Source organism: Mauremys mutica, chromosome 18, assembly GCF_020497125.1.
Source record: "Mauremys mutica isolate MM-2020 ecotype Southern chromosome 18, ASM2049712v1, whole genome shotgun sequence".
NCBI classification, from domain to species: domain Eukaryota; kingdom Metazoa; phylum Chordata; order Testudines; family Geoemydidae; genus Mauremys; species Mauremys mutica.
Window position 1 is genome coordinate 3328873 of NC_059089.1, and position 23858 is coordinate 3352730.

General features: G+C 57.2%; 1 protein-coding gene across 1 annotated transcript; it reads right to left on the reverse strand.

The window, feature by feature from the left end:
- Window positions 1-1889: 1889 nt before the first annotated feature.
- LOC123352275 (maestro heat-like repeat family member 5) lies at window positions 1890-22227 on the reverse strand. Its single transcript, XM_044992137.1, has 17 exons — window positions 22072-22227; window positions 20612-20970; window positions 18904-19019; window positions 17385-17534; window positions 15255-15409; window positions 11923-12049; window positions 10665-10855; window positions 10107-10244; window positions 9830-9947; window positions 9154-9297; window positions 8591-8767; window positions 7703-7858; window positions 6494-6616; window positions 6003-6105; window positions 5138-5212; window positions 4145-4297; window positions 1890-2954 (listed from the first exon to the last, which is right to left on the reverse strand). Exons 1-16 carry the CDS (start codon window positions 22086-22088, stop codon window positions 4185-4187), a joined length of 2262 nt encoding a protein of 753 aa, XP_044848072.1. The 5' UTR covers window positions 22089-22227; the 3' UTR covers window positions 1890-2954; window positions 4145-4184.
- Between the last annotated feature and the right edge of the window lie 1631 nt (window positions 22228-23858).

Here is a 23858-nt window from a genome sequence, read left to right on the forward strand (position 1 = left end):
CCCCAGATTGGGGGAGGAGTGGGAGGAGCTCTTAGAGGGGTCACATGCCACTCCTTGCTTCTGCTTACGTTTGCATCTTGACCCAGAAAGTCTTATGTCATGGGGTCATTCTCATGGTGACAGATGAGCAATGCCTTGGGGTGAAGGGGCGAGGTCCCTTGGCTGGAACCAAATAACTGCCCTTAGCCTCAGTGTGGTTTGGCCTAATGGCCACAGTCAAAACGGCTGCCCTCCCCCTCAGGACTGTGTGGCCCAACGACCAGAGTCCGTGCGGCCGCCCTCTCCGTCGGGGCTATGGGGCCCAACGACCAGAGTCCGTGCGGCCGCCCTCTCCGGCGGGCCTGTGGGGCCCAATGACCAGAGTCCGTGCGGCCCCCCTCTCCATCGGGGCTGTGGGGCCCAGAGACCAGAGTCCGTACGGCCGCCCTCTCCGGCGGGGCCGTGTGACCCAACGACCAGAGTCCGTACAGCCGCCTTCTCCATCGGGGCCGTGTGACCCAACGACCAGAGTCCGTGCGGCCGCCCTCTCTGGAGGGTCTGTGTGGCCCAGAGACCAGAGTCCGTGCGGCCGCCCTCTCCGTCGGGGCTGTGTGGCCCAGAGACCAGAGTCCGTGCGGCCGCCCTCTCCATCGGGGCTATGGGGCCCAACGACCAGAGTCCGTGCGGCCACCCTCTCCGGCGGGGCCGTGTGACCCAATGACCAGAGTCCGTACAGCCGCCTTCTCCATCGGGTCTGTGTGGCCCAGAGACCAGAGTCCGTGCGGCCGCCCTCTCCGTCGGGGCTGTGTGGCCCAACGACCAGAGACCGTGCGGCCGCCCTCTCCAGCGGGCCTGTGTGGCCCAGAGACCAGAGTCCGTGCAGCCGCCCTCTCCGTCGGGGCTATGGGGCCCAACGACCAGAGTCCGTGCGGCCGCCCTCTCCGGCGGGCCTGTGGGGCCCAATGACCAGAGTCCGTGCGGCCCCCCTCTCCATCGGGGCTGTGTGGCCCAGAGACCAGAGTCCGTACGGCCGCCCTCTCCGGCGGGGCCGTGTGACCCAACGACCAGAGTCCGTACAGCCGCCTTCTCCATCGGGGCCGTGTGACCCAACGACCAGAGTCCGTGCGGCCGCCCTCTCTGGAGGGTCTGTGTGGCCCAGAGACCAGAGTCCGTGCGGCCGCCCTCTCCGTCGGGGCTGTGTGGCCCAGAGACCAGAGTCCGTGCGGCCGCCCTCTCCATCGGGGCTATGGGGCCCAACGACCAGAGTCCGTGCGGCCACCCTCTCCGGCGGGGCCGTGTGACCCAATGACCAGAGTCCGTACAGCCGCCTTCTCCATCGGGTCTGTGTGGCCCAGAGACCAGAGTCCGTGCGGCCGCCCTCTCCGTCGGGGCTGTGTGGCCCAACGACCAGAGACCGTGCGGCCGCCCTCTCCAGCGGGCCTGTGTGGCCCAGAGACCAGAGTCCGTGCAGCCGCCCTCTCCGTCGGGGCTGTGTGGCCCAATGACCAGAGACCGTGCGGCCGCCCTCTCCGTTGGGGCTGTGGGGCCGAACGACCAGAGTCCGTGCGGCCGCCCTCTCCAGCGGGCCTGTGGGGCCCAACGACCAGAGTGCGTGCGGCCACCCTCTCCGTCGGGGCTGTGGGGCCCAGAGACCAGAGTCCGTGCGGCCGCCCTCTCCGTCGGGGCTGTGGGGCCCAGAGACCAGAGACCGTGCGGCCGCCCTCTCCGGCGGGGCTGTGGGGCCCAACGACCAGAGTCCGTGCGGCCGCCCTCTCCGTCGGGGCTGTGTGGCCCAACGACCAGAGACCGTGCGGCCGCCCTCTCCGTCGGGGCTGTGTGGCCCAACGACCAGAGTCCGTGCGGCCGCCCTCTCCGTCGGGGCTGTGTGGCCCAACGACCAGAGTCCGTGCGGCTGCCCTCTCCGTCGGGGCTGTGTGGCCCAACGACCAGAGTCCGTGCGGCCGCCCTCTCCATCGGGGCTGTGGGGCCCAACGACCAGAGTCCGTGCGGCCGCCCTCTCCGGCGGGCCTGTGGGGCCCAATGACCAGTGTCCGTGCGGCCGCCCTCTCCGGTGGGGCTGTGGGGCCAAGAGACCAGAGTCCGTGCAGCCGCCCTCTCCGGCGGGGCTGTGTGGCCCAGAGACCAGAGTCCGTGCTGCTATCCTGTCTCTCATGCCTGTGTGGCCCGATGGCTCCAGACAATATGGCTGCTCTCTCCCTCAGTGCTGTGTGGCCCAACGACCAGAGTCTATATCACTGACCTTCAGCGCAGGGCTGTTTGGCTGAGAGTTCAGAGACAAGATGGCCGCCCCTCCTCTTGGGGTTGTGCAGTCTAGTGGCACATTGGGGAGGTGGGCTGCCACCCAAGGATGGATGGTGGCCAGGGTAGGGGGATTCAGGCCCTTGTTACTCCACTCCAGGTCCTACCCCAGGGCCTTGTCCATGGCCAGTGTGTTTGGCACTGAGTCAGTGGGGATCCAGCCAGAACATCTGACGTCACTCAGCATGACAATGGCTAGTTCTCCCAGGTTACTTCCTACGAGATGTCTCTAGGCCATGGGCTGGGGGTCTCTGGGCTCCCGGCGTGGGAATCTCCCAGAGACTCCGAGCTCCCTTGCACGTCTGCAGGCACCCGGGGATGGGGTTGGGTCTCGGCACCTCGGGGCTCTGCAGTCAGGGGCTTCAGCTGCTTCTGGACTGGAGCCTACAATGTGCATCCTCCATTTTCGGCATCTGCCTAGACCGAGCTGAGCTGCTCCCTTTCACACTGGTGCTCCAGTTGTAGCATGTGCGGCAGGGCTGGGGAGGGGCTTGGCTTCCTCCACCTAGACTGTGAGGTTATGTGTGACTGGTGCACCCCGGCACATCCTGCTCTGCCTCTTCTCTCTCCTCCTTCCCATGCAACAGCTGCTTTGCCGTCTCCCAAGAGATGTGATCAGTGGTGGGCTCAGTTGGCTCCTGTTAGCCTCTAGATGTCTGCAAGAGGGAGAAAGGGCAGGAACACAAATCAGAAGAACAAAACTTTCAAGCAGGGTAGTTTTCCACAGCACAACTCCCCTCCTGCACTTTGCTAATGCTCCTTTGTAACTTCCCTGAGAGCTGGCATTGCGTAAAGAGAGCACCCAACCCCTCACAACCTCCGCTACCCTGTGGGCTGGCAATGGATAGAGGGAGTCTGGGAGACTTTCTCCTCTCTCCGCCTGGCTCTGATGACTGAGGGAATCACATGCGAGAAGCTCTGTGAATGTAGGGCTCTGTGCAGTGCGGAGAGATGTCAGACATGGAGCCCAAAGGTGGGGTTGTCCTGACTCTGCAGTAACTTCATTACAGTGAGAGAGATTTCAGAGCTCAGCTACAGGGTTCTGCCCTGTAACCGTGTGTGGGGCTGGGGCAGAAGTGGGGCAGTGATGCACTCATGAAAGGAGTAGGGCTAAGGGGGGGCCCTGTGGTACAGCCACTAAAGCCCCTGTGTGCTGCGTTCCAGCCGGGCCGGCTCTGCCTGGCTAGGGTGGGGCGAGGCGGCTCCACGCGCTGCCGTTCCTCCCCCCCCGCAGCCGCAATGCCGCAATGAGCACCACGCCGGGAGCCTCTATCCTGGGAGGTAGCTCAGTGGTTTGAGCATTGGCCTGATAAACCCAGGGTTGGGAGTTCAACCCCTGAGGGGGCCATTTGGGGATTTAGTTGGGGATCGGTCCTGTGTTGAGGAGGGGGTTGGACTAGATGACCTCCTGAGGTCCCTTCCAACCCTGCTAGTGATAGTCTATGAGCTGCTCTTGCCTGTAGGCTCCGCCCCCTACAGCTCCTGTTGGCTGCGAATCGTTAATCTGCCCCTAGCTCCTCCTCACTCCGGCTCCAACCCTCGGCTCGACCTCCACTAGGCCCCACCACCCCTGCTCCAGCCACTGGGCCCAACCGTCCATGCTCTGGTGTCCAACACCAGCGATATGTAGGAGTCGTTCACCTCACTGCTTTCCATGCGTATGGCCCTGAGTTTGTCAGCTCTGGGTTTCATCTGCCATTGTGCTGCCCAGTCACATGGCTTTATTAGATCCCTTTCAACTTCTTCAAAGTCTTCTCTACGCCTCACTGACCTACACAATTGTCTGTCATCTGCCAATATCCACCTCGTTGTTCAGTCCCTGTTCCAAAGACGCTGTTGTACGTACCATAGCAGGACAAAGAGGTCTTCTGTGTCGGTCCCGTTCCCTAGTCGAATGCGGAACCCGACACGAGATTTCCAAGCTTCTGCAGCCATTTGTAATATCTATTGAGGATGTGCCCTGTGGTGCTGTCAGATGTCAAAGGCACTTCCTGAAAAGCTGAAACAAAGAGGAAACGGGTTGAAAGCCCCATGGTGCTGAGGTGACTGGTGCCTAGGAAACCTCCCCTTCAGATGGCCATTGCCACATGCTATTAGCTACCCAAGAGTCTGCGGGCAAGAAACAGCAACTCAGCTACTCCCAAAATAGCCCTGGACAGAGAGGAGACCCCATTCTGTGCGTAACTTCCCCCTCCCCCAGCATACACACATCCACACGCTAAAACACAGGCAGGTGGGGGCAACTCTGCTTGGGATGGAACAGAAAAGTGACAGCAGCAGAGGTGTTAAATGATCCAACATTTACGCACAGATCTGCAGAGAGATTTAGACTCCTAATGTCTACTGAAATCCTGTGTGGCCCTGTGCCTTCATTCCTTAAGAGGTCACAGGGAAAGATGTTTCCAATGTGCACTCAGGGGATTTCCTGTGAGTTGATAACCAAGTTCTGAGTGGTTCCCTGGCCTGAAATCTCTCCATTACAGGGAGGGCAAGTGATGAATCTTTCCCTACAGAGGGTAATTGTCATCCTCATCATCGCCCTTAATAATAACAACAGCCCTTTTCAATTCTGTCAGGCCTTCCTTTAGAGACGTTCTGACCTCTATGAAGACAGTCTCCCCAAACAGCTCTAAGGCTACGTCTATTCTAGGAGCTAGGGATGGAATTCCCCTGCTCCCGTACACATATTGTGGCACCTCGATGAAAGCTCATGTGACCATCCTTCTTCCTTAAACACTGTCCTTAGACAGAGAGGGACACATTCCAACCTGTGTTCAGGCCCTGTGCTGCACCCCTGTACTTCCCACAGAGGCACAAACACACAGAGGTATTTCCTTACCTTCATACAAGCGGGAGATGCCATCTTCAGTCACTGTTTCAGACAACAAGTCACAGTAATGGTGGATAGTATTTCCTAGACAGACAATGAATCTCATTACTTTTCAAATCCTTTGCTGAAAACTGCGAAAGATGCAGCCATTCTCCCAAGACAGCCCTTGGGAAATTAAATACATTCCTTACACCTGTTCACAAAGCACATTAGATAAAGCATCAGAAGCCTAGAAGTCACTGAGAGACTGATTTCCAAAGGAGATTGAATTCACATCATGCTGGTTTCCCCTAGGCGCAGCCAAAGAGTTGTTGTGGGCAGGGGAAGTTGGTGCGGTCAATAGAGCTAAGTTGCTCCCTTCATCTTGGAAGACATGTTAATTTTTTCTCTCTCTCTATCACACACACACACATACACCCACACACACAGAGGGCCGGCTTTAGGCAGTGCGGGGCCCAATTCAAACAGTTTCGACGGGGCCCCGGCAAGGATGACAAAAAAACAACCACAACAACCACATATATAAAAAAACACGTGGGGCTTGTACTCACTGGGTGGCGCTCTGGGTCTTTGGCAGCACTTCGGCGGTGGGTCCTTCACTCGCTCCAGGTCTTCGGCGGCACTGAAGGACCCACTGCCGAAGTGCCGCCGAAGACCCAGAGCGCCGCTAGGTGAGTAAAAATTAAAAAGACGCCTCTAGCCAGGGAAGGGATCCTCACTGGGTGCAGGGCCCTCTTAGGCGCACCCCTCCCCCCCCCCACACACACACTTACTTTCAGGATTCTGGTGCTGTCGGAGGGAACAGAGCAGCAGTCTAGAAAAGGGCTTTGAAGGAAGCAGTTCAAGAAAGCTCGAGTGAAGTTGCTCTGCTTACCAATGAACAGGGCTGCAGAATGTCTGATTGTTGTCTGTGAGCTTTCCAGGTACTCTAAGGCCTGGAACAGGAATTTGGGGATGTGGCTCTTGTTGTTCTGCATCTAGGAAGAAAGGAGGAAGAAACGCACAATATACAAATGACATGTTCTCCCCACAGCGACTAGTCCAGGGAAGCCAAAGCATAGAGCCAGGTCATGGCAACAGCCAATATGAGCCCATGCGCCACAGCAGCACCTCTCTGGAGTTACTATTGTGTTCTCCAGAACCTCAGCTTTCATTTTCAAAGACAAACGTTTGCAGGTCTGACAGTTGAGGAGAAAATTTTCAAAAATGTGAAGGGATTGTAACTCCTGCAGAAATGAACCAGCAGAGAGCCTGGAATAGAATCCTGCCACCCGACAGAAGCAGATGGATACTCAGGGTGTGGGGTTAAAAAGGTCTCCCTCAAGTCCCCATTCACCACTCTCAAGGCAAAGGGAATTGACCTACCAAGCACTTCCAGGCACACTTCATGAGCTGTGTGGAGCCATCCCAGGCCATGCTGCGGAACAGCGTCTTCAAATGAGCCCACCTGAGAAACACTGCGCAGCGGAAGAGCGTCAGTTTGCATCGCTGCAAGAGAAGGTGAGACCAAGAGGATTCTCACTGAGAGAGGGACAGTCTGGGGGACATGGAACCTTCCCCGTCCCTTGTTCTCCTGCTTTTCCTGCTAGTGGAGGAGATTCCTGTCATTTGTTGTACACAGGAGTGTGCTCAGGAGAGGGAATTGGCTGGAGCGAGCCAGAGCCGTCCTGTCTTTGGATGGTTTGGAGTGGTTGACCAGGGCCCTGCGCTTTGGGGGGCCCCGCACTTCAGGGGGACGCAGGACGTGGGCCATGCAGGGGCCAGGAGCAGTACTCCCGGTCCCACTATGCTATGCCCCACCTTGCCAGCTCCCAGCGTCGTTCGGGAAATGAGGGGGTGGGGGTTTGGGGGGAGGGGAGGAATAGGGATGGGGCAGGGGGCGGAGCAGGGGTGAGAAGAGGTGGGGTGGCACTTGGGGGAAGGGATGGAGTGGGGCTGGGGCTTAGGACAGAGTAGGGGGTGTTGTCCAAGGCCCTGCGCCCCTCTATGGACGGCCCTGGAAAGATTCATAAGAGATCCCCACAGCTCAGTCCTTAGGCGCAAAGAGACTGCATGAGAGCGTGAATCAGCTTGGGGATCCCAAAGAGTCGGACCAAAGGGGCCCCAGATCAGGCTTCCCTCCACATCCCAGCTGGCCCAACGAAAGAGGGCAACGTCCGGTGAATTCTGGGAATCTGGGACCTGGAGAAGTTCTCTCAGGAGCTCCAGGGAAGAAGTCAGGGCAGCTGCACCCACTTTCCAGAAGGCTGTGGGCAGATATCAGCTCCCTGAAGCGAAGGGCACTTACAGATCTGTGCTCCCTTTTCTCTTGCTGCCTCTTGTTGTGAACCTTTGGATGCAGCAGCCCGAAGGCCTGAGGCCTGTCTTTGCAGGAGAGGGTCAGGGCTCTTTCCCAGAAGAAGGCTTTTCTTCCCAATTGTGCTGTGAGAATGGATGAGGCACTGGGCTCCAGCATGGAGTGAAGCAGGGAGGAGAAGACTCTGCTTGGGCAAGGGGCTCTGGCCATTAATGGAGTGGGGACCCCAGGGGATTCTGGCTCTTTGCTCTTAAGGAAATAATGACCGTGGCACTTACCAGTGTCACACTCTCATCCCGGTCTTCAAGATGCAGCAGCAGCGGGAGCAAGCAGTGGATCATTTTCTGCTGCACGATGGGTTTGTCTGGGTCCTTCACGCTGCTCACCACGTTGCCAAGCAGTAAAATGGCAGCGGAGCGCACACTGCCCCTCTCCTGGCAATGACACACAGGGAGTGGGGAAGCCCGGTTAAAGCCAGGCAGGATCAGAGCATAACGCGACAGAGTCATAATCCGCACGCTGCTCTGGATCCCCTGTGATAACTGACTTGGGTCGCGGGAGCTGTGAGGCCACCAGGCCAGCGCCATAGACATCTTGTGCAGAACAGGGCCTGAGACGCTGTGCAGGGCTGTGCAGCCCCATGGTGTCCTAGACGCAATGTTTGTCTGGAGAGCACAGAATCCTAGACCCCTAGAAGATGAGGGGAGAGGGAGGGAAGGCTGCTGGAGACCGGTCTGGGGAAGGGGAGGAGCAGCTGCTGGAGCCTTTCAGGGAGGTGCTGCTACAAAACACAGCAGTTCTTTTGCTCCTCGGTGCCCCTGAGAGCCGGGCCATTCCCGACCCACCTCTTTCCTGCTGGGAATCTCCACCTCTTTGGGGGCCAGTGTTCTCCAGACAGCTGGTCGTCTGCCCAGATCCAGGCCCCTCTCCACCAGGCCAGGCAGCAGCAGGGGCTGGGAGCATGGCGCTGAGGCTGAGGTTTGCGGAGAAGAGCTCTGACAGGGAGGTGGCTGAGCAGGAGATTCCCCACCCATGGCAGGGGCACCCCTTGGAGGCTCGATGGCAAGGCTGAGGGGTGGGAGACAAGGGGATGGGGAGAGAGAGACAAGGGCACCAGAGACAGGCGGGGGGGGGGAATGGGGTTCTCCTGTGTTTCCCAGCCTTACGTCATCAATGAAGGGGCGAAGGCTGACTGCAATGTCCTGGGAGATGGATCCAAGCCCCTCCCCATTCAGGAGGTAGATGATGTGTCCAGCTTGATGCATGGCCCCCATGACACGCACTCCGTCCTTGTCACAGAACATGTCCATGATCGCTGGCAGCTGGGCCCGTAACGATTGCACCTGCAGCAATGGAGAAGGCAGCTCATTACTATCCTGGATGACAGCCTGGGGCATATGCTGGCCCATCCCACTCCCACCTATGAGACACCACGGCTGGCATAGCCGCCCAACGGGGCACAAAGTCATTCTCCTGTCACTCTCTGCCAGCTGCTCACTGTAACCTTTGTCTTTGCTCACCCGCCTCCCCCATTGCATCACATCTGCAATCAGGGGTCAGCTCATGGGAGCAGGGACCACGTCGTGCCTTGATTTGCTCAGTAAAGCACCTCCAACATTCGAGTGCTGTGCGTTAAACAACAAGGCTTGTGTGGGGATCTCGCTCTCATTGCTGAGCTATTTGATAGACATCGGCTTCCTCGGTCCCCCGGGCAATCCACGCCCCTCACCTTTTCTGGCTGGAGCACAATACTGCCAAGGCCTCGCAGACTGAGCCGACGTACAATGGGATTTTTATCTTGGGTCCATTCCATGAGCTGCGCCTGGAGCTCTGATTTTGTCATTATTGTCTCAATAGAAGGACTCTGGAGAAACTGGAAAGAGCCAAATCAACATCGGGTTGAGGAGCAGAGGTCTTCCTGTGGGGTCTGTTCCCTGGACACTCATCTTTACCAAAAGGCCACTTACTCCCATACAACGTCTCTGGTGTGTAGGGAGCCAGGTGCTGCTCTTTCAGTTGGTTCATTCCCAGAACTTAGACTAATGCACAAATCACAAATAAACCCCCAGGGAAAGGGGAATCTCCAGGCCCCACTGAGTGCCATGGAGCGACCCCTGGGGCAGAAGAAAAGCAGAACCCCAGGAAAAGGTGAGGAGAGAAGTATGGCCTTGGGGCACTGGAGAAACATCTCCTCTTGTCACATGATCCCACCTAGGCACATCCAGGCAGGAGCGATCTCACCCTGTCTCTCCCTCCCATTCTGTGCCATGCCCCACCACCATCCATGTGCGGAGAGGAGCTAGCTGGCTGGAAGGCTGCTGAGCTGCTGACAATGTGCCCAGAGCTTACTGGCCTCAGCTGCTCTCCAGAAAGCCCACTTGTGCCTGTCAACTAAAGAATCTCACCTCAGTGCAGAAAGTCATGGCGATATTTCTCTGCTGCTCCTCCTTCTCCCTTTGAACAGTGGTGACGGCCTCTCTGAAGACGGCAGGGAGCTGAGGGTTCTCAAACTCGATCATGGCTCTGGAACATGGAGCAGAAAGTCCCTTGTGGTTATCAAGGGGGAGAGAGAGTTCCTCTCTAGTTGCTGGGCTGAGATGGCAGCCTGGAACAGAGGAACATTTCACACGGAAATCCCATTCCCAAGAGAGACCCACTGAAGAGGAACCTTTGGGCTCCTACCTTGCAATCAGGCCAACACCTTGCGAATAGTAATATCGTGAAGATATCATGTCCCAACCCTGCTGAAATTGGATGCTGGCAAATTCCTTCCAGTATCCGGGCATGGAAAAAAGAGTCTTCACAGCCTCCACCGATGTGCTAAAGACAAAAAATACCAGTGTCAGGTAAAGAGATCAGCCCCGAGCATGGCAAAGCTGCACACGCCCTGGCACACACAGCATGGACAGCAGGAGCTAGCCTCCCCGAGGATAGATCCAGTGTGATATCATGGTGCTTCCCTGCCCAATGGGCCCTGTCGACACTGCAGTTTCATTGAGTTTGTAACCAGTTAGTGACACTGTAGCTTCTGAAGATGGTTGGTGTCATCACTCAATGCGGTTGAATACTTGATTCTTTACTGTGACAGGTAACAGGACTCAAGCGGGCATGTGGGGCCAGATCCTTAGTTGGTGTAAGCGAGCCTGGGCTAACTATAGCACCCGAACAAATGATGGCCATGAACAGCCCACATGTGTTTAGCAGAACAAATCTGTTCTTCCTTTTCCTTTCAGTCATTACCTTAGGGGGTTGAGGCAGCTGGATCCCTCCTCGGGGCTGGATGTCGTGCTGGCCATGTAGGTCCCTGGCAAGTGCAGATCCATCACATACTGCACTTGCCTGACGCAGAGGATGAGCATCTGGGGATACATTTCCAGGATGGCTTCTCGGTATCCCCATAGGAAAAGGACCTCGTAAATGGTCCTCATTGCCTGGAGGGGGGAAAGAATTTCACTCCACTATCCCAATCTGCCACCTGCCCCCATTGCCATTCGCTATTGTCCTTTTCTCGGGTCTCATTTCCTCCCCAGCCTATTACAAAAGAGGATTGGCTCCTGAGAGGAAAGGAGAGATTTGGAGGGTCCTGAACCTTCCCCCATTCCTGGAACGGAAGCAGGATGGAGCCCTACGGAACGGTCAGAAGAGTCTGGATGACGTTATTCCCCATTATTTCGCTTAATGGTGCAGACTCTGTGCTTTGGGTTTCCAGCCATGACTGGACGGGCTGAAACCATCCTGAGGAGATCTGTTCTCATAGCCCCAGTGTTTCTGGCCCAGTCAAAAGTACCGGACATCTCATGATCCCGTGCTGGGAAGATTTCTAGTCACAATTTAGAGAGCCAAAAACCTGGATACTTCCAAGAGACACCCGAACTGCACCTGCTCACTAAAGAGCCACCTAGAGCAGCAGACAACAGAGCCAGGGTACCAGCAGATAAACCGCTTCAGATCAGTAACTTTTCCTGGGCGAAGCTTTATTTACACCTCTTTGGTTTGCTAGGAGGTGGCCAGGACACACCAAGGCCTGGTCTGCATTACAGAGTTATGTCAATGCAAGGCCCCTCACCCAGCATCACCCTAACGATGGAATTTCCTTCCCATCGGCAGAACTGCCCCTTGGTGCCAAATTCATAACTCCACCTCCACAAGTGGCAGAGAATCCAGGTGGATGCAGTTAGGTCGATACAGTGTCAGTGTAGACACAACGTCGCGTACGTCAACTGGCTTTCAGGAGCCTTCCCACAATGCCCCACCCTGATCGTACAATCGAGACGAGCGCTTCTGGTGAGGACGGGCACTGCTGACACAAGCAGCAAAGTGCAGACACACACAAGGGATGGAATTGCTGTGGCGGCTGTATGCCGAGGTTACGCAGGTCGGCTTCATTGTGTAGTGGAGCCGTGGCCTGAAGCTAAGAAGGGGTGAAGCTCCCACACACAGATGCACCATCCTCCCCGTGGTGGCGGGTTCTCAAAGTGACATCTCAAATCTCACTTACAGCCAGGGACACATTGCCGCTCTTCTCCTCCCGGCGTCTCTGCTGGAGCTTGTCCAGCAGCTGCCGCAGCACCTCCCTGGGGAGCTGTGGTTCTTCCCCCAAGGCCTTCCACAGCTCAATGGCACATCTGCAGATTCAGAAAGAGAAGTCAGACCTTCCCTGCTTGGCCACCTCTTGCCCTCCCCAGGGAGAGGCTTGGAAAGCGGGCAGGAAAGGCGTCTGTGAGAGGAGACACCGATTGGTGCAGGGAGGCTGAGGCAGGGCAAGTCCCGTCAGAGAAGGTTGTATTTATTCCTTTCCCCGAATGGGTTATTGTTCCTGAAGCTTGCACCGCTGTTTCCAGGACAGTGACCATGATCTGACCACAAAGTGACCAGCACAGTGTGACCACCAGACTGTGCAACATTCTGCTCTGTTACGCTAGGCTCAGTCCCGAGGAACTTGCCTGACCTCACTGGAGTTACTCTGGCTATTTGGGGGTGTAACTGAGACCCAGCATTTCGCCAAGTGTCTCTTAGCAGCTGAATCCTACTGCAGTGTGGTGGACGGGATCAGACACTGACTCAGAACATGCCCTGATAGGAGAGGATTCAGGAGCTTGGAAGGGGAGATTGTACTGCCCAGTGTGACAGAGCTGGAAGGAAACTAGTACTGAAATCCCCCTCCTCTCTTCTCTCCATTCTTGCTGATCTAAGCACTGCTGGTCCCCCCAGGCATCCGCACAGGAAGACTGCAGACAGATCCAAAAGGCTTCCAGTCATTTGACTTCCAAGTTTGGTGAGGAAGGTCGGACATGGTGGTCAAGCCCTGGGGACACTGAGAACTAGGTTGGACAAACCAAGAGCAAATGGCCTGGATTTAAGGTCTTCAGGACGCTTGACTGAAATTCTGTGCCAACGCTGCCGAGTTTCTATAGCTTCTGAGCACAGACCCTGGAAAGCACTGGGGCTGCTTCAAGGAATTCAAATCTGAAAGGTTTACAAATCAAACATTCAAATCAATATGAAAACCAACACTGTATTCCTCTGGTAACGGAACTGGGTAAGAAATTCAGTTTCTTTCATGCTGCTCTTCAATTCTCTCTCCCATGTGACACAGATTTGTCTATGGTCAGTGCAGAACTGCATTGCAGAGGATGCTGAGGAAAGACGGAGTTTTGACCTCTGGCGAGGGTCCAGTTGGGTGAGCTCCAGCCGGTTCGCACGAACCGGTTGTTAAATTTAGAAGCCTTTTTAAAACCGGTTGTTCCAGGACAACCAGGTTCTAAAAAGTTTTTAAATTTAACAAAGCTCGGGCAGCTGTCCACCCGGCCCGCAGCCCCAGCTCACCTCCCCCTCTCCCCTGAACGCTCCGCCCTCCTTCCCCTCCCCCTCCCCTGCTTCCCGCCAGTCAGATGTTCGCGGGAAGCCTGAAACGAGGAGCAGGCAGGTAAGCCGGACGGGGCGGACGGCACGTGTGGCCCAGTCCAGCTCCACTTTGAGCGGCTCCCCCTGGCCCCAGCCAAGCTCCCCAGCCCGGTCTGGTCCCGGCTGAGCGGCTCCGACACGGCCCAGCTCGGGACCCGCAGCACCGGCGCCGGTGCCGGCCCGGGGAGTCGGGCCCCGCGGTTCCGGCCGAGCGGCTCGGCCCCGGCCCTGCCCAGGGAGTCGGGCCCCGCGGTTCCGGCCGAGCGGCTCGGCCCCGGCCCGGCCCGGAGAGTCGGGTCCTGCGGCTCCAGCCGAGCGGCTCGGCCCCGGCCCGGCCCGGGGAGTCGGGCCCCGCAGTTCCGGCCGAGCGGCTCGGCCCCGGCGCCGGCCCGGGGAGTCGGGTCCCGTGGCTGCAGCCGAGCAGCTCCGGCTCCGATGCCAGCCCGGGGAGTCGGGCCCCACGGCTCCGGCCCCGCTGCCGGGCGAGCGGCTCCAGCCCCGGTGCCAGCCCAGGGCGTCGGGTCCCGCGGTTCTGGCCGAGCGGCTCTGGCCCCGGTGCCGGCCCGGGGAGTCGGCCACTGCTGCTGGCCGAGCGGCTCCAGCCAGACCCGGCCTGGAGAGTCGGGCCCCGCGGTTCCAGCCGAGCGGCTCCAGCCCCGGTGCCCGCCCGAGGAGTCGGGCCCCGCGGTTCCGGCCGAGCGGCTCCAGCCCCGGTGCCAGCCCGGGGAGTCGGGCCCCGTGGCACCGGTTGTGGTCCTGGTGGAGTGGACCCGGTCCGGCTCCAGGCAGTGTGGTAAGGGGGCAGGGAGGGGGTGGGTTGTGGGGGGTTGGATAGGGGTCAGGGCGGTCAGAGGGCAGGGAACAGGGTGAATGAATGGGAGCAAAGGTCCCGGGGAGCAGTCAGGAAAGAGCAGGGGTTGGATGAGGTGGTGGGGGCACTCAGGGACAGAGAGAAGGGGTGGTTGGATGGGGTAAGGGTCCTGGGGGGCCATCGAGAATGAGAGGTGGGGTTGGGTGGGTGGCAAGGGGCAGTCAGGGGACAGGGAAGGGGGGGATGGGTCAGAGGTCCTGGGGGGGGGGTGTCAAGGAACATGAGGGGTTGGATGGGGCACGACCCCCCCCGGGGGGGGGAGGAGGGAACTGGTTGTTAATATTTTGGCAGCTCATCACTGGGCACATGGGGACTGTGTTATAAACACCTCAGCTGGATGGCTCTGCAAAGTGATCGGCAATAACCAGCAGGACTCAGAGTTCACAACGTATTGAGATGAAAAGAGGCACTCACCCATCTCAGAGCTGTTATTGCCGGCTGTCTGCAGACTCAGGCAGGCTGCACTGCATTTACGCTATGGTCACGTGTGGATCATTTATTTATTTTGCAACAATTAGGTCTTGAACTTTCTGTCTTAAGAGATTTACCTCTGCTGTGCAGCTCCATAAGGATGAGTGTGTTTTTTCACCACTTCCTCAGCCATGGAATAACTAGGGATCTGACTGCAGGTAACAATCCTGCACTGGTCCCCAGGGGACGGACAGATGGACCTCATGGGCCTTTTCCATCTCTGCCTTCTCTCACACAATAGGGAGCAGCCAGACCTCATGACCCAGGGATGTGGAGTGAGCCCCAAAGTCATTTATTGGCCCTGTACTGGATGGCAGAGGAAGTGGGGTGACCCATAGAAATCAGGACAGTGCTGGAATTCTTCAGAAAACTGGCACGTCTCCATCCTGGGGAGTGCAGGAGGGGGGTTGGCTCCTCAGTGGTTGGGCCTGGCCATCTCCTCTTAGTGAGCATGGACAGCTCTCTGCACAGCAGGAAACTCCCTCCAACTGCGTGAGCCCGATGGACCCTTCCCAGACTGTGGCCTGTCAGTAGGAGCAGGAAGAGAAATAATGGCCTGAGGTGATAACAGAGCAGCTCCCTACCTGTCCGAGGACAGCGTGTGCGCCACACAGCTCAGAACCACGTCCTGGGGGTGGGAACGAGCCAGCAAGGCTGTGGCCCTCAGCGCTGCTTTTCTGGCTCTGGGATGACAGACGTTGTCCAGCCAGATTAAGATACGTCCCACGACGTCTCCAACCTGGAAGAATGCCAGAAAGCTGAGGGATGGCTTTATCCATGAGTGGCCTTCTCCCAGGTAACCCCTCCTGGCAGCCCTGCAAGCCGCCTCTCACCTCGGTTGCCCATCTTGGTTCCTCCATAATGTCAAGAAAGAGGCTTTGACAAGTCCAGGAACCCCAGCCTTCCTGAGGTCTGGTTTAGTATCTTAAAGCTCAGAAACACACACAAAAGCCTTCCCCCAAACCTTACCGTGGGCACAGCCCAAACTCCCCTGCTGTCCCAGGGCCTTCCCTGCCTTAGCAAACTGCTCTCAGCCCTGCTCTCAAGGGCTTCCCTGCAGGAGCCTTTCCTCCATCTCTGCAACTTCCTGCTGATCTCTCTAGCACAATCAGTTCCTCCAGGCCTGTGCTTCTCAACCCAGTTTCCATTGTGGGCCCCATATGTGTTGTGTGGGGCACGTCCAATACCCCCTGTTTGGCCCTGAGGATGTCCCAGGTAGAGAAGCGCTGCTCCAGACCCAGCTGGTTCCACTGATGTACCCCAGAGCCCATCCCAGAGATGGCAGGCAGGGCTAGTTGGACGGGGCTAGCCAGCTCCAGGCCCCAGCCCTAAGGAGAACCTCTGCACTGCGGGATTTTAAAACCTGCCGTAACCAATCTCAAAGCCGGGTCTCTAACCTCGGGCTCAGGCTATGGCACTGGGAACAGCAGTGCAGACCTGGAGACTTGGGCTGGAGCCCCCTCCTCCCCAGGCTTCAGAGCTCAAGTTCCAGCCCAAGCCCAGAAGAGGCTGCATTGCCGTTTGGCCCCACAGTGCCAGCCCTGGGAGCCCACGTCCATAGGGCCAGGCTTTCCGGCTCCTGCTGCAGAGTTTGCAGCACAAGGTGGACAGACCCGAAAGGGACAAGCCGCCCCCTAGGGCTCTTCCATGAGGAACTGGTCATTGCTCTTTCCTCTCTCGAACAAGGAGCAGGAGCTACAACCCGGGTGGCTCGATTCTGGTGCCCTGTTCTGCTAGCAGGAGTTAGAGCCCTGCACAAATCAATCTGCTGATTGGGGGCCATTTGTTAACTTCCCGCTGGGACCTGCTGGAAACAGGGAACTCGGTCAGAGACAGGGACGACCTGCAGGAAACCCCAGGAACAGGCAGGTTTGGGGAGGAAGCTCAGGCTGAGGATTCTGTTCGTTTATTAGTTTCTGAGTTTCCAGGAAAGCCAAAGCCCAAGAAGGGAATAAGTCTGCACTTAGGCGCCATGGGCAGGCGGTATCTGGGGAAGGGCAGGAATGTCAACTATTTCCAGGCCGAGCGATTGAAGGCAACGTTTAAAGGACTGCAGGGAATGTGAACCCTGATTCCTTTCTGGATAACCCCACCTGCGCAGGCTTGGGCAACTCAAGGAGCTCTCTGGGCTTCAGTTTCCCCAGGTGTCAAACGGGTTGAATTCCTACCTCCCAGGAGGGTGGTGGAGCTTCATTAATCAGGGGGAATAATGACTCTGAGAGCCTCCTACCCAGGGGATGTAGAAATGAAGTCTGCCAGAAACCTCCCTAGGCCAGTCTAATTCACGGGGGAGGCACTCAGATCCTGTGGGGATGGGCAGCAGGATCAGAGCTAGGGAGAGACAGAGAGAAAAGTGCAAAGCCAAATTCCTCCTGATCCTTCAGCTGGAAAAACAAGGCCCCACAGGTCTGAGGAAACCAGTGTGGAGGCCCATGGGCCGTCTAGGTAAGTGCTGCACTGCCAGGGCCGGGGCTATCGCTCCCCTTCAGTGGGGCTGGGCTGTCCTCAGGGACGTGTCAGAGCTCCAGCGGGCAGAGAACACGTCAAACACCGGACGCCGCGGATCCCTGCGGCCAAGCGATGAAGGGAAAGGGGCTCAGCCAACCTTCACAGCACCATGCCCGTGTGTCCCAGGAACGGTTTCCTAGGAGAGGAAATTCTCCCCTCCCCCTCTCTGCGCAGCATCCCCCTGCCCCACGGCGGGAGTCTCTTACTCTCTCCATCTTGTCTCCGTGTAGAGATATGATGGTCCTCAGCTCTTCCTCGGCGGCTTGAAATCGCTCCAGGGTGGGTGTCGTCAGACCCTTCACGGCTCTCATCAGCAGGGCTTGGAGCTGGGCTGAGGGAAGCTGCTCCCCGGGGGTCTGCAATGAACAGGGACAGAGCCTGTCGGGACTGAGTATTTCCATTGCTCAGCTGCCCTGGAACAGTCTGTCCCGGCGGGAGGCTGGCAGCGCCCAGTGAGCGTGGAGAATCCGGCTGAGCCCTTTTCTTGACAAACCTCAACAGGTGCCGAGGTTTCCTCAGTCTTTCATACGCTTCCCCCTCCCCCTCTGCCTGAGAAGAGATGGGAGCCTCTCAGCCAGTGTGGGGACCCCAAGGGCACCCCATTTCCTCCCTCTCTAGCCCCTCCCCCCAGGAAGCCCAGCTTTTGCTGAGAAAGCCTCATTGGCCTGCAAAGCCCAGTCAAGTTGCTTGTTGAGTGCAGCCGAGGGGTCACTGCAGAACCTGCCCCATGTCCCATCCCACCCCGAGCGCCTGAGCAGATTGGCTCAGCAACTCTAGCAGCCCACAGTGTCTGCGAGGAAAGGACTGAGAACAGGGCCCAAACGGAAATGCCTCTTCCTTCCCCACCCTGCAGCGTGTGGTGCTGCCACAAAACAGGCAGGAATCGCCGGCAGGACAGAAAGTAGCTTCGACTGAAGGAGCAAGTCTGCCTGGCTGAGGAGAATCCCAAACTGTGGGCCTCTGGGGCCAGCCCCCCGTGGGTCAGAACTCACTGGGCACAATGTTACTGCAGGGGGGCTGGTTCCAGGGTCACCTAAACCCAGGGCCTGGGGTGCTGGAGGCCTTTGCCCTGGTGTCTCAGGCACCTCCTGAGTGTTACTGCAGCTGGCCTGCGTGGCTGGATTAGCCCCGTCTGTCCTGGACGCCAGCAGCTGAGGATGCAGTAGAGCACACCAGAGCGACACACTCGCATAGATACTCCTGGCACAGGGGATCCAACCTGGGATTTCTGGAGTTTAGTGCAGGAGCCTCTCCCGCAGGAGCTAAAACCCAACTGGTTGTTAGCTAAGGCTCTAGAGCAGACACCTTTTATCTCTGTCTCTAAGTGGTCCTGGTGCCGCTAGACGGGCCAGAACACCCCACCCAGCAGGTGTGTGGGTTACCCCTACAAGTACAGGGAGGGGCCTGGTAGGATTTTCAGCAGTGCCTGTGTCCCATGGAGAGTGCATCAGAATCAGGCACCTGAGTCAGGCACTTCTGCGAATCCCACTAAGCACCTCTGAACTTCTTGAGGTGCCTGAACCCCTTTGTCAACTTAGGCCTTGTTCAAGCAACCCAGAGAAACTCGTAAAGACTGGCTGGAGTCGATCACACTTGAAGAGTGTTTCTTTTCAGCTCCCTGAGCAAGGGGCAGGTAGGTCTCCTGTCAGAGATCCCAGCTCCGGGAGATATTAATACACCCAGCAGGGGAGGCTTTCCAATAGCACAGTCACAAAGCGTCATTACCATGGTCATATGGGAGCTGCTTGGTAATGAGGGGGTGGGAGTGCGCTCTTCTTCCTGCTCTTCTGGGCTCCCTTTTTCCCACTTCCCCTGCGACTCCGACGCCTCCTTCTTCGTCCCTGGAGCAGAAAGAAACAGTCGTAACATTTCCCTTTTCCATGTCGTATCCCTGGTTTACAGAGGATGGAAGTCGGGCCCAGAGCCCTGAAGCCACTTGCCCAGGGTCAGACTGAAGGTTGTTGGCAGCTAAGCAGAGAACTCCGATCTCATGGCTCTTCGCTGGGGGCTTTTACCACACGAGGCTTCCTCGGACCTAGGGGCCAGGTTCTTTGCCATGGTGTATTCTACTTATCCCCTCCCCTTGCACACCTTCCCTGTCAGTGATGGGCAATGGGCCTCATTTGCATTTAACCCCCCAAGAAATAATGGCTCAGCTCTGGTATGGTTCCCAGGTGTCACCTGCTGAGACCTCTGGAGCATTTTACTGATGAAATGGACCCGATCCAGGAGACAAGAAATGATTTCCTACAACGTCCAGCCTCTCTGTTCTCCTTACAGCCCGGAGCAATGTTAGTACTCCTCACCCCACAGTGCCAGACCCCCAGAGGGGGGTGACCTGACACACTCAGCTCTCCCCACCTCAGAGATGGACCTCAGCCACCCTTGCCAAAAGGATCTGGCACTAAATGGATTCCAGAGTCTGAGGTACCCATCAGGGCCGGCTCCAGGCACCAGCCGAGCAAGCTGGTGCTTGGGGCGGCAGATTCCAAGGGGCGGCAGTCCGTCCAATCCCATTTTGGGGGGGGGGGGGCTTTGCTGCTTCCGCCGCTTTTTTTCTTTTTGGTTTGCTGCTCCGGCGGCCCTGTAGGGGGCGGCAGCGCAGAGGAGGGGAGCTGCTGGGAGCGGTGCCAGGTCTGCAGCAAGCCCGGCACGGCAGCCCGCCCACCGGAGCGGCGTGGAGCCCTCCCAGCAGGCGGCGCAAGCACCCCGCCTAAGGAAGCCCTGGCCGCCCCCCTTGTCTCCACCCCCCGCGCTAGCTGGAGTGTGCACTCCGCTGCCCGGGGGCTGCAGGGCTCGGAGTCCCCCTGCACCCGCGCTCCCGTCGCCCCGCAGGGATTTTTTTTCTTTTTGGTTTTTTATTTTTTCTTCCCTTCGCTGCTCCGGCCGGCTGGGCGGTTTGTTTCACGCCCTCCCCCCTTGTCGCTCCGACCGGCAGGTTTGTTTCGCGCCCCCCCTTCGCTGCTCCAGCCAGCAGGTTTGATTCATCCCTCCCCCCGCCCCCTTCATCACTCCGACCGGCCGGCAGGTTTCCCACCCACCCCCTTTGCTGCTCCGGCCGGCAGCTTGGTTTCCCGCCCCCCCCCCACTTCGCTGCTCCGTCCGGCCGGTTTGTTTTGAGCCCCCCCTTGTTGCTCCGACCGGCCGGCAGGTTTCCCAACCCCCCCCTTTGATGCTCCGGCCGGCTGGCTGGCAGGTTGGTTTCCCCCCTTTGCTGTTTCCGCTGGCTGGCAGGTTTGTTCCCCCCACCCCATCGCCACTTCGGCCCCTGCACAATTTTTTTTTTTTTTTGCTTGGGGTGGCAAAAAAGCCAGAGCCGGCCCTGGTACCCATCGCTGTCCCGTGAGAAGGCCCTGATGTGTAAGGCTTGTAGGGTGACTGGTGTGAGTATTCCTCACATGCTCCTCGCTAACCATGTGGATTGAATCCTCACCTGTAGGATCCAGTTCAACTTTCCCTGTATCCTCCTGCAGCTTCACGTCCTCTGACTCCACCTGGTTCTCAGCTGCTATCTTCTTCCAGGACAAGTGCCTCCACCTTCTTTGTGAGGAAATTGTTCTCTCCTCATCCCTGTCTGCCATCGAGGTGTCATGTTGGCTACAGACACAAAGTCTTTTCATGCCTGATAAGATGGACCATGAACATTTCCTTCTCTGGGGCTTCTCTGGCAAGGCCTGTTCTTGCTGGCTAAAGTCAGAGCATGCCCCCATTGCTACAGGTTGGACAAGCACTTTGTGCACATGGATCTCTCTGTGCTCCCTAGAGGTGAGTCTTTGGAAAAAGGAACGAAGCCTGGAATAGTAAGAAGGAGGAAATGGTTTTTTTCTGTCATTCTCTAAAGGAAGGGAATTAGTTTGCCCAGGATTCACAGGTCCAGGAGACCGGTCTTTTGAAGCCATCTGCTCCTCTAATAGCCAGGACTGGTTCATACAACCGAGAACATAAGCAACCCAAGACTGCCCATCCTGGGTCCAACCAAAGGTCCATCTAGCCCATTATCCTGTGTTCAGACAGTAGCCAGTGCCCCCAGAGGGAATGAACAATACACCTACATTAGACAATCATTACATGAGACAAAAGGTTTCTATTCACAACGGGAAGGCAAGGAGTGCATTGGGGCAACTCCAGAGGAAATACTATTTATGGAGATATCAGTCTAAATTCTACACCAGTTTTGTTATCTTCCCTTTAGGTGATACCCTGGAAATTCACCCCCACTCGTCTGCTGAAAGATAAAACAGTGGAAATCTGCCTCCAGAGAAGGTGAAAGGCTGGCGCAGGAGGGAGCTGAAAGATTCCGACGTTCAAATCAAAATGGAACGTTGAGACCTGACTGTTGCAACACTGGCCCCCACCAGTCCCTAGGACGTGGGTGGCCGACCTGAGCCTGAGAAGGAGCCAGAATTTACCAATGAACATTGCCAAAGAGCCACAGTAATATGTCATCAGCCCCCCATCCGCTACCGCCCCAGCCCCCAGCATCTCCCTCCCACCGGCAGCCCCCGCAATCAGTGCCTCCCCCTCCCTCCCCACTCCTTCTGCCCACCGCAATCAGCTGTTTCACAGTGAGCAGGAGGCTGTGGTGGGGAGGGGGGAGGAGCGAGGGTGTGGTAGGCTCAGAGGAAGGGGCAGGGGCCTTGGGGGAAAGGGTGGGGTGGTGGCAGGAGCTGCGGCAGAGCAGGGGATTGAGCAGTGAGCACCCCACAGCATATTGGAAAGTTAGCATCTGTAGCTCCAGCCTGGGAGTCAGCGCCTATGCAAGGAGCCACATAGTAACCTCTGAAGAGCCACATGTGACTCCGGAGTCACAGGTTGGCCCCCCCTGGGCTAGGAGAAGGAGGCACCAACCTGTCATGTGCGCTCTAAGGAGCAGGAAAAGAATCTTGGAATTACCTTCTGTAAAAACTCATCTTCTTTCGAACACCTGTGGAAATAGCTGATTCAAGAAGTTGTTGAGAGATGGCTAGTACGCGTCTATCAGCAGCTCCTTGGGTCACCAGCCGTTGTCAACCAAGCCAGTTGGCAGACTGAAGGCAGGGCAAGAATGCTGAAGCAGAGCATTCTTTGCAGTTGGGATACGTGACATCACAATAAACTTAACCATAAACACCCCTGGACACCCACCCAGAGAGACATGGACACAGAAGAGTTCGTAACATTAACAACACTCACCAGAAATCTCTAGGAATTTTGATTTTGGGAAGGGGGATTATAGACACCAATTGCACGGGTGCTCTGGGCATGGAGCACCCACAAGGAAAAAATTAGTGGGTGCTTAGCACCCACTGGCAGCCAAGCTCTGCCCTGCCTGCAGTGCATCTCGCCCGCCAGTGGCCCTAGTGAGCAACTCCTCCTGCTCCCTCCCAGCACTTCCTGCCCACCACAAAACAGCTCTTTCATGGAATTCAGGATGCTCCAGGAGGGTCGGGGCGGAGGGGGAGATGGTACACTTGGAGGCGGAGATGGGGAAGAGGCGGGGTGGGGGTTGTGGGAAGGGGTGGGATAGAAGTGGGGCGAGGGTGGAACAGGGTTAGGAAGAGAGGGGGCAGGGATTTAGAGAAAGGGTTTGATTTGGGGGTGCGGCAGGGCAGACCAGAGAAAAGGTGGGGCGGTGCTTTGGGGAAGAGGTGGAGTTGGGGAGGGGCGTGGGGCAGAGCAGAGTTGAGCACCACTGGCCAGAGGGGAAGTTGGTGCCTACTGAGGGGATGGACAAAGGACTGATAGACTCATAGAAGATGAGGGTTGGAAGGGACCTCAGGAGGTCATCCAGTCCAACCCCCTGCTCATGGCAGGACCAACACCAACTAAATCATCCCAGCCAGGGCTTTGTCAAGCTGGGCCTTAAAAACCTCTAAGGATGGAGATTCCACCACCTCCCTCAGGAACCCATTCCAGTGCTTCACCGCCCTCCTAGTGAAATAGTGTTTCCTAATATCCAACCTAGACCTCCCCCACTGCAACTTGAGACCATTGCTCCTTGTTCTGTCATCTGCTACCACTGAGAACAGCCAAGCTCCATTCTCTTTGGAAGCCTCCCTCAGGTAGTTGAAGGCTGCTATCAAATCCCGCCTCACTTTTCTCTTCTGTAAACTAAATAAGCCCAGTTCCCTCAGCCTCTCCTCATACATCATCTGCCCCAGCCCCCTGATCATTTTCCTTGCCCTCTGCTGGACTGTCTCCGTTTTTTCCACATCCTGTCTGTACTGGGGGGCCCAAAACAGACACAATACTCCAGATTTGGCCTCATCAGTGTTGAATAGAGGGGAAAAATCACCTCCCTCGAGCTGCTGGCAGTGCTCCTACTAATGCAGCCCAATATGCCATTAGCCTTCTTGGCAACAAGGGCACACTGAGAAGCTTGACAAGCGTTAGCATCCACTGTAATCCTCACAACACTTTCCACAGAACTGCCGCTTAGCCAGTCAGTCCCCAGCCTGTAGCAGTGCATGGGATTCTTCCGTCCTAAGTGCAGGACTCTGCACTTGTCCTTCTTGAACCTCATCAGATTTTTTTTGGCCCAATCCTGTAATTTGTGTAGGTCACTCTGGACTTTATCCCTAGCCTCCAGCGTATCTACCCCACCCCCCAGCTTAGTGTCATCTGCGAACTTGCTGAGGGTGCAGTCCATCCCATCATCCAGATGATTAATGAAGATGTTGAATAAATCGGCCCCAGGACTG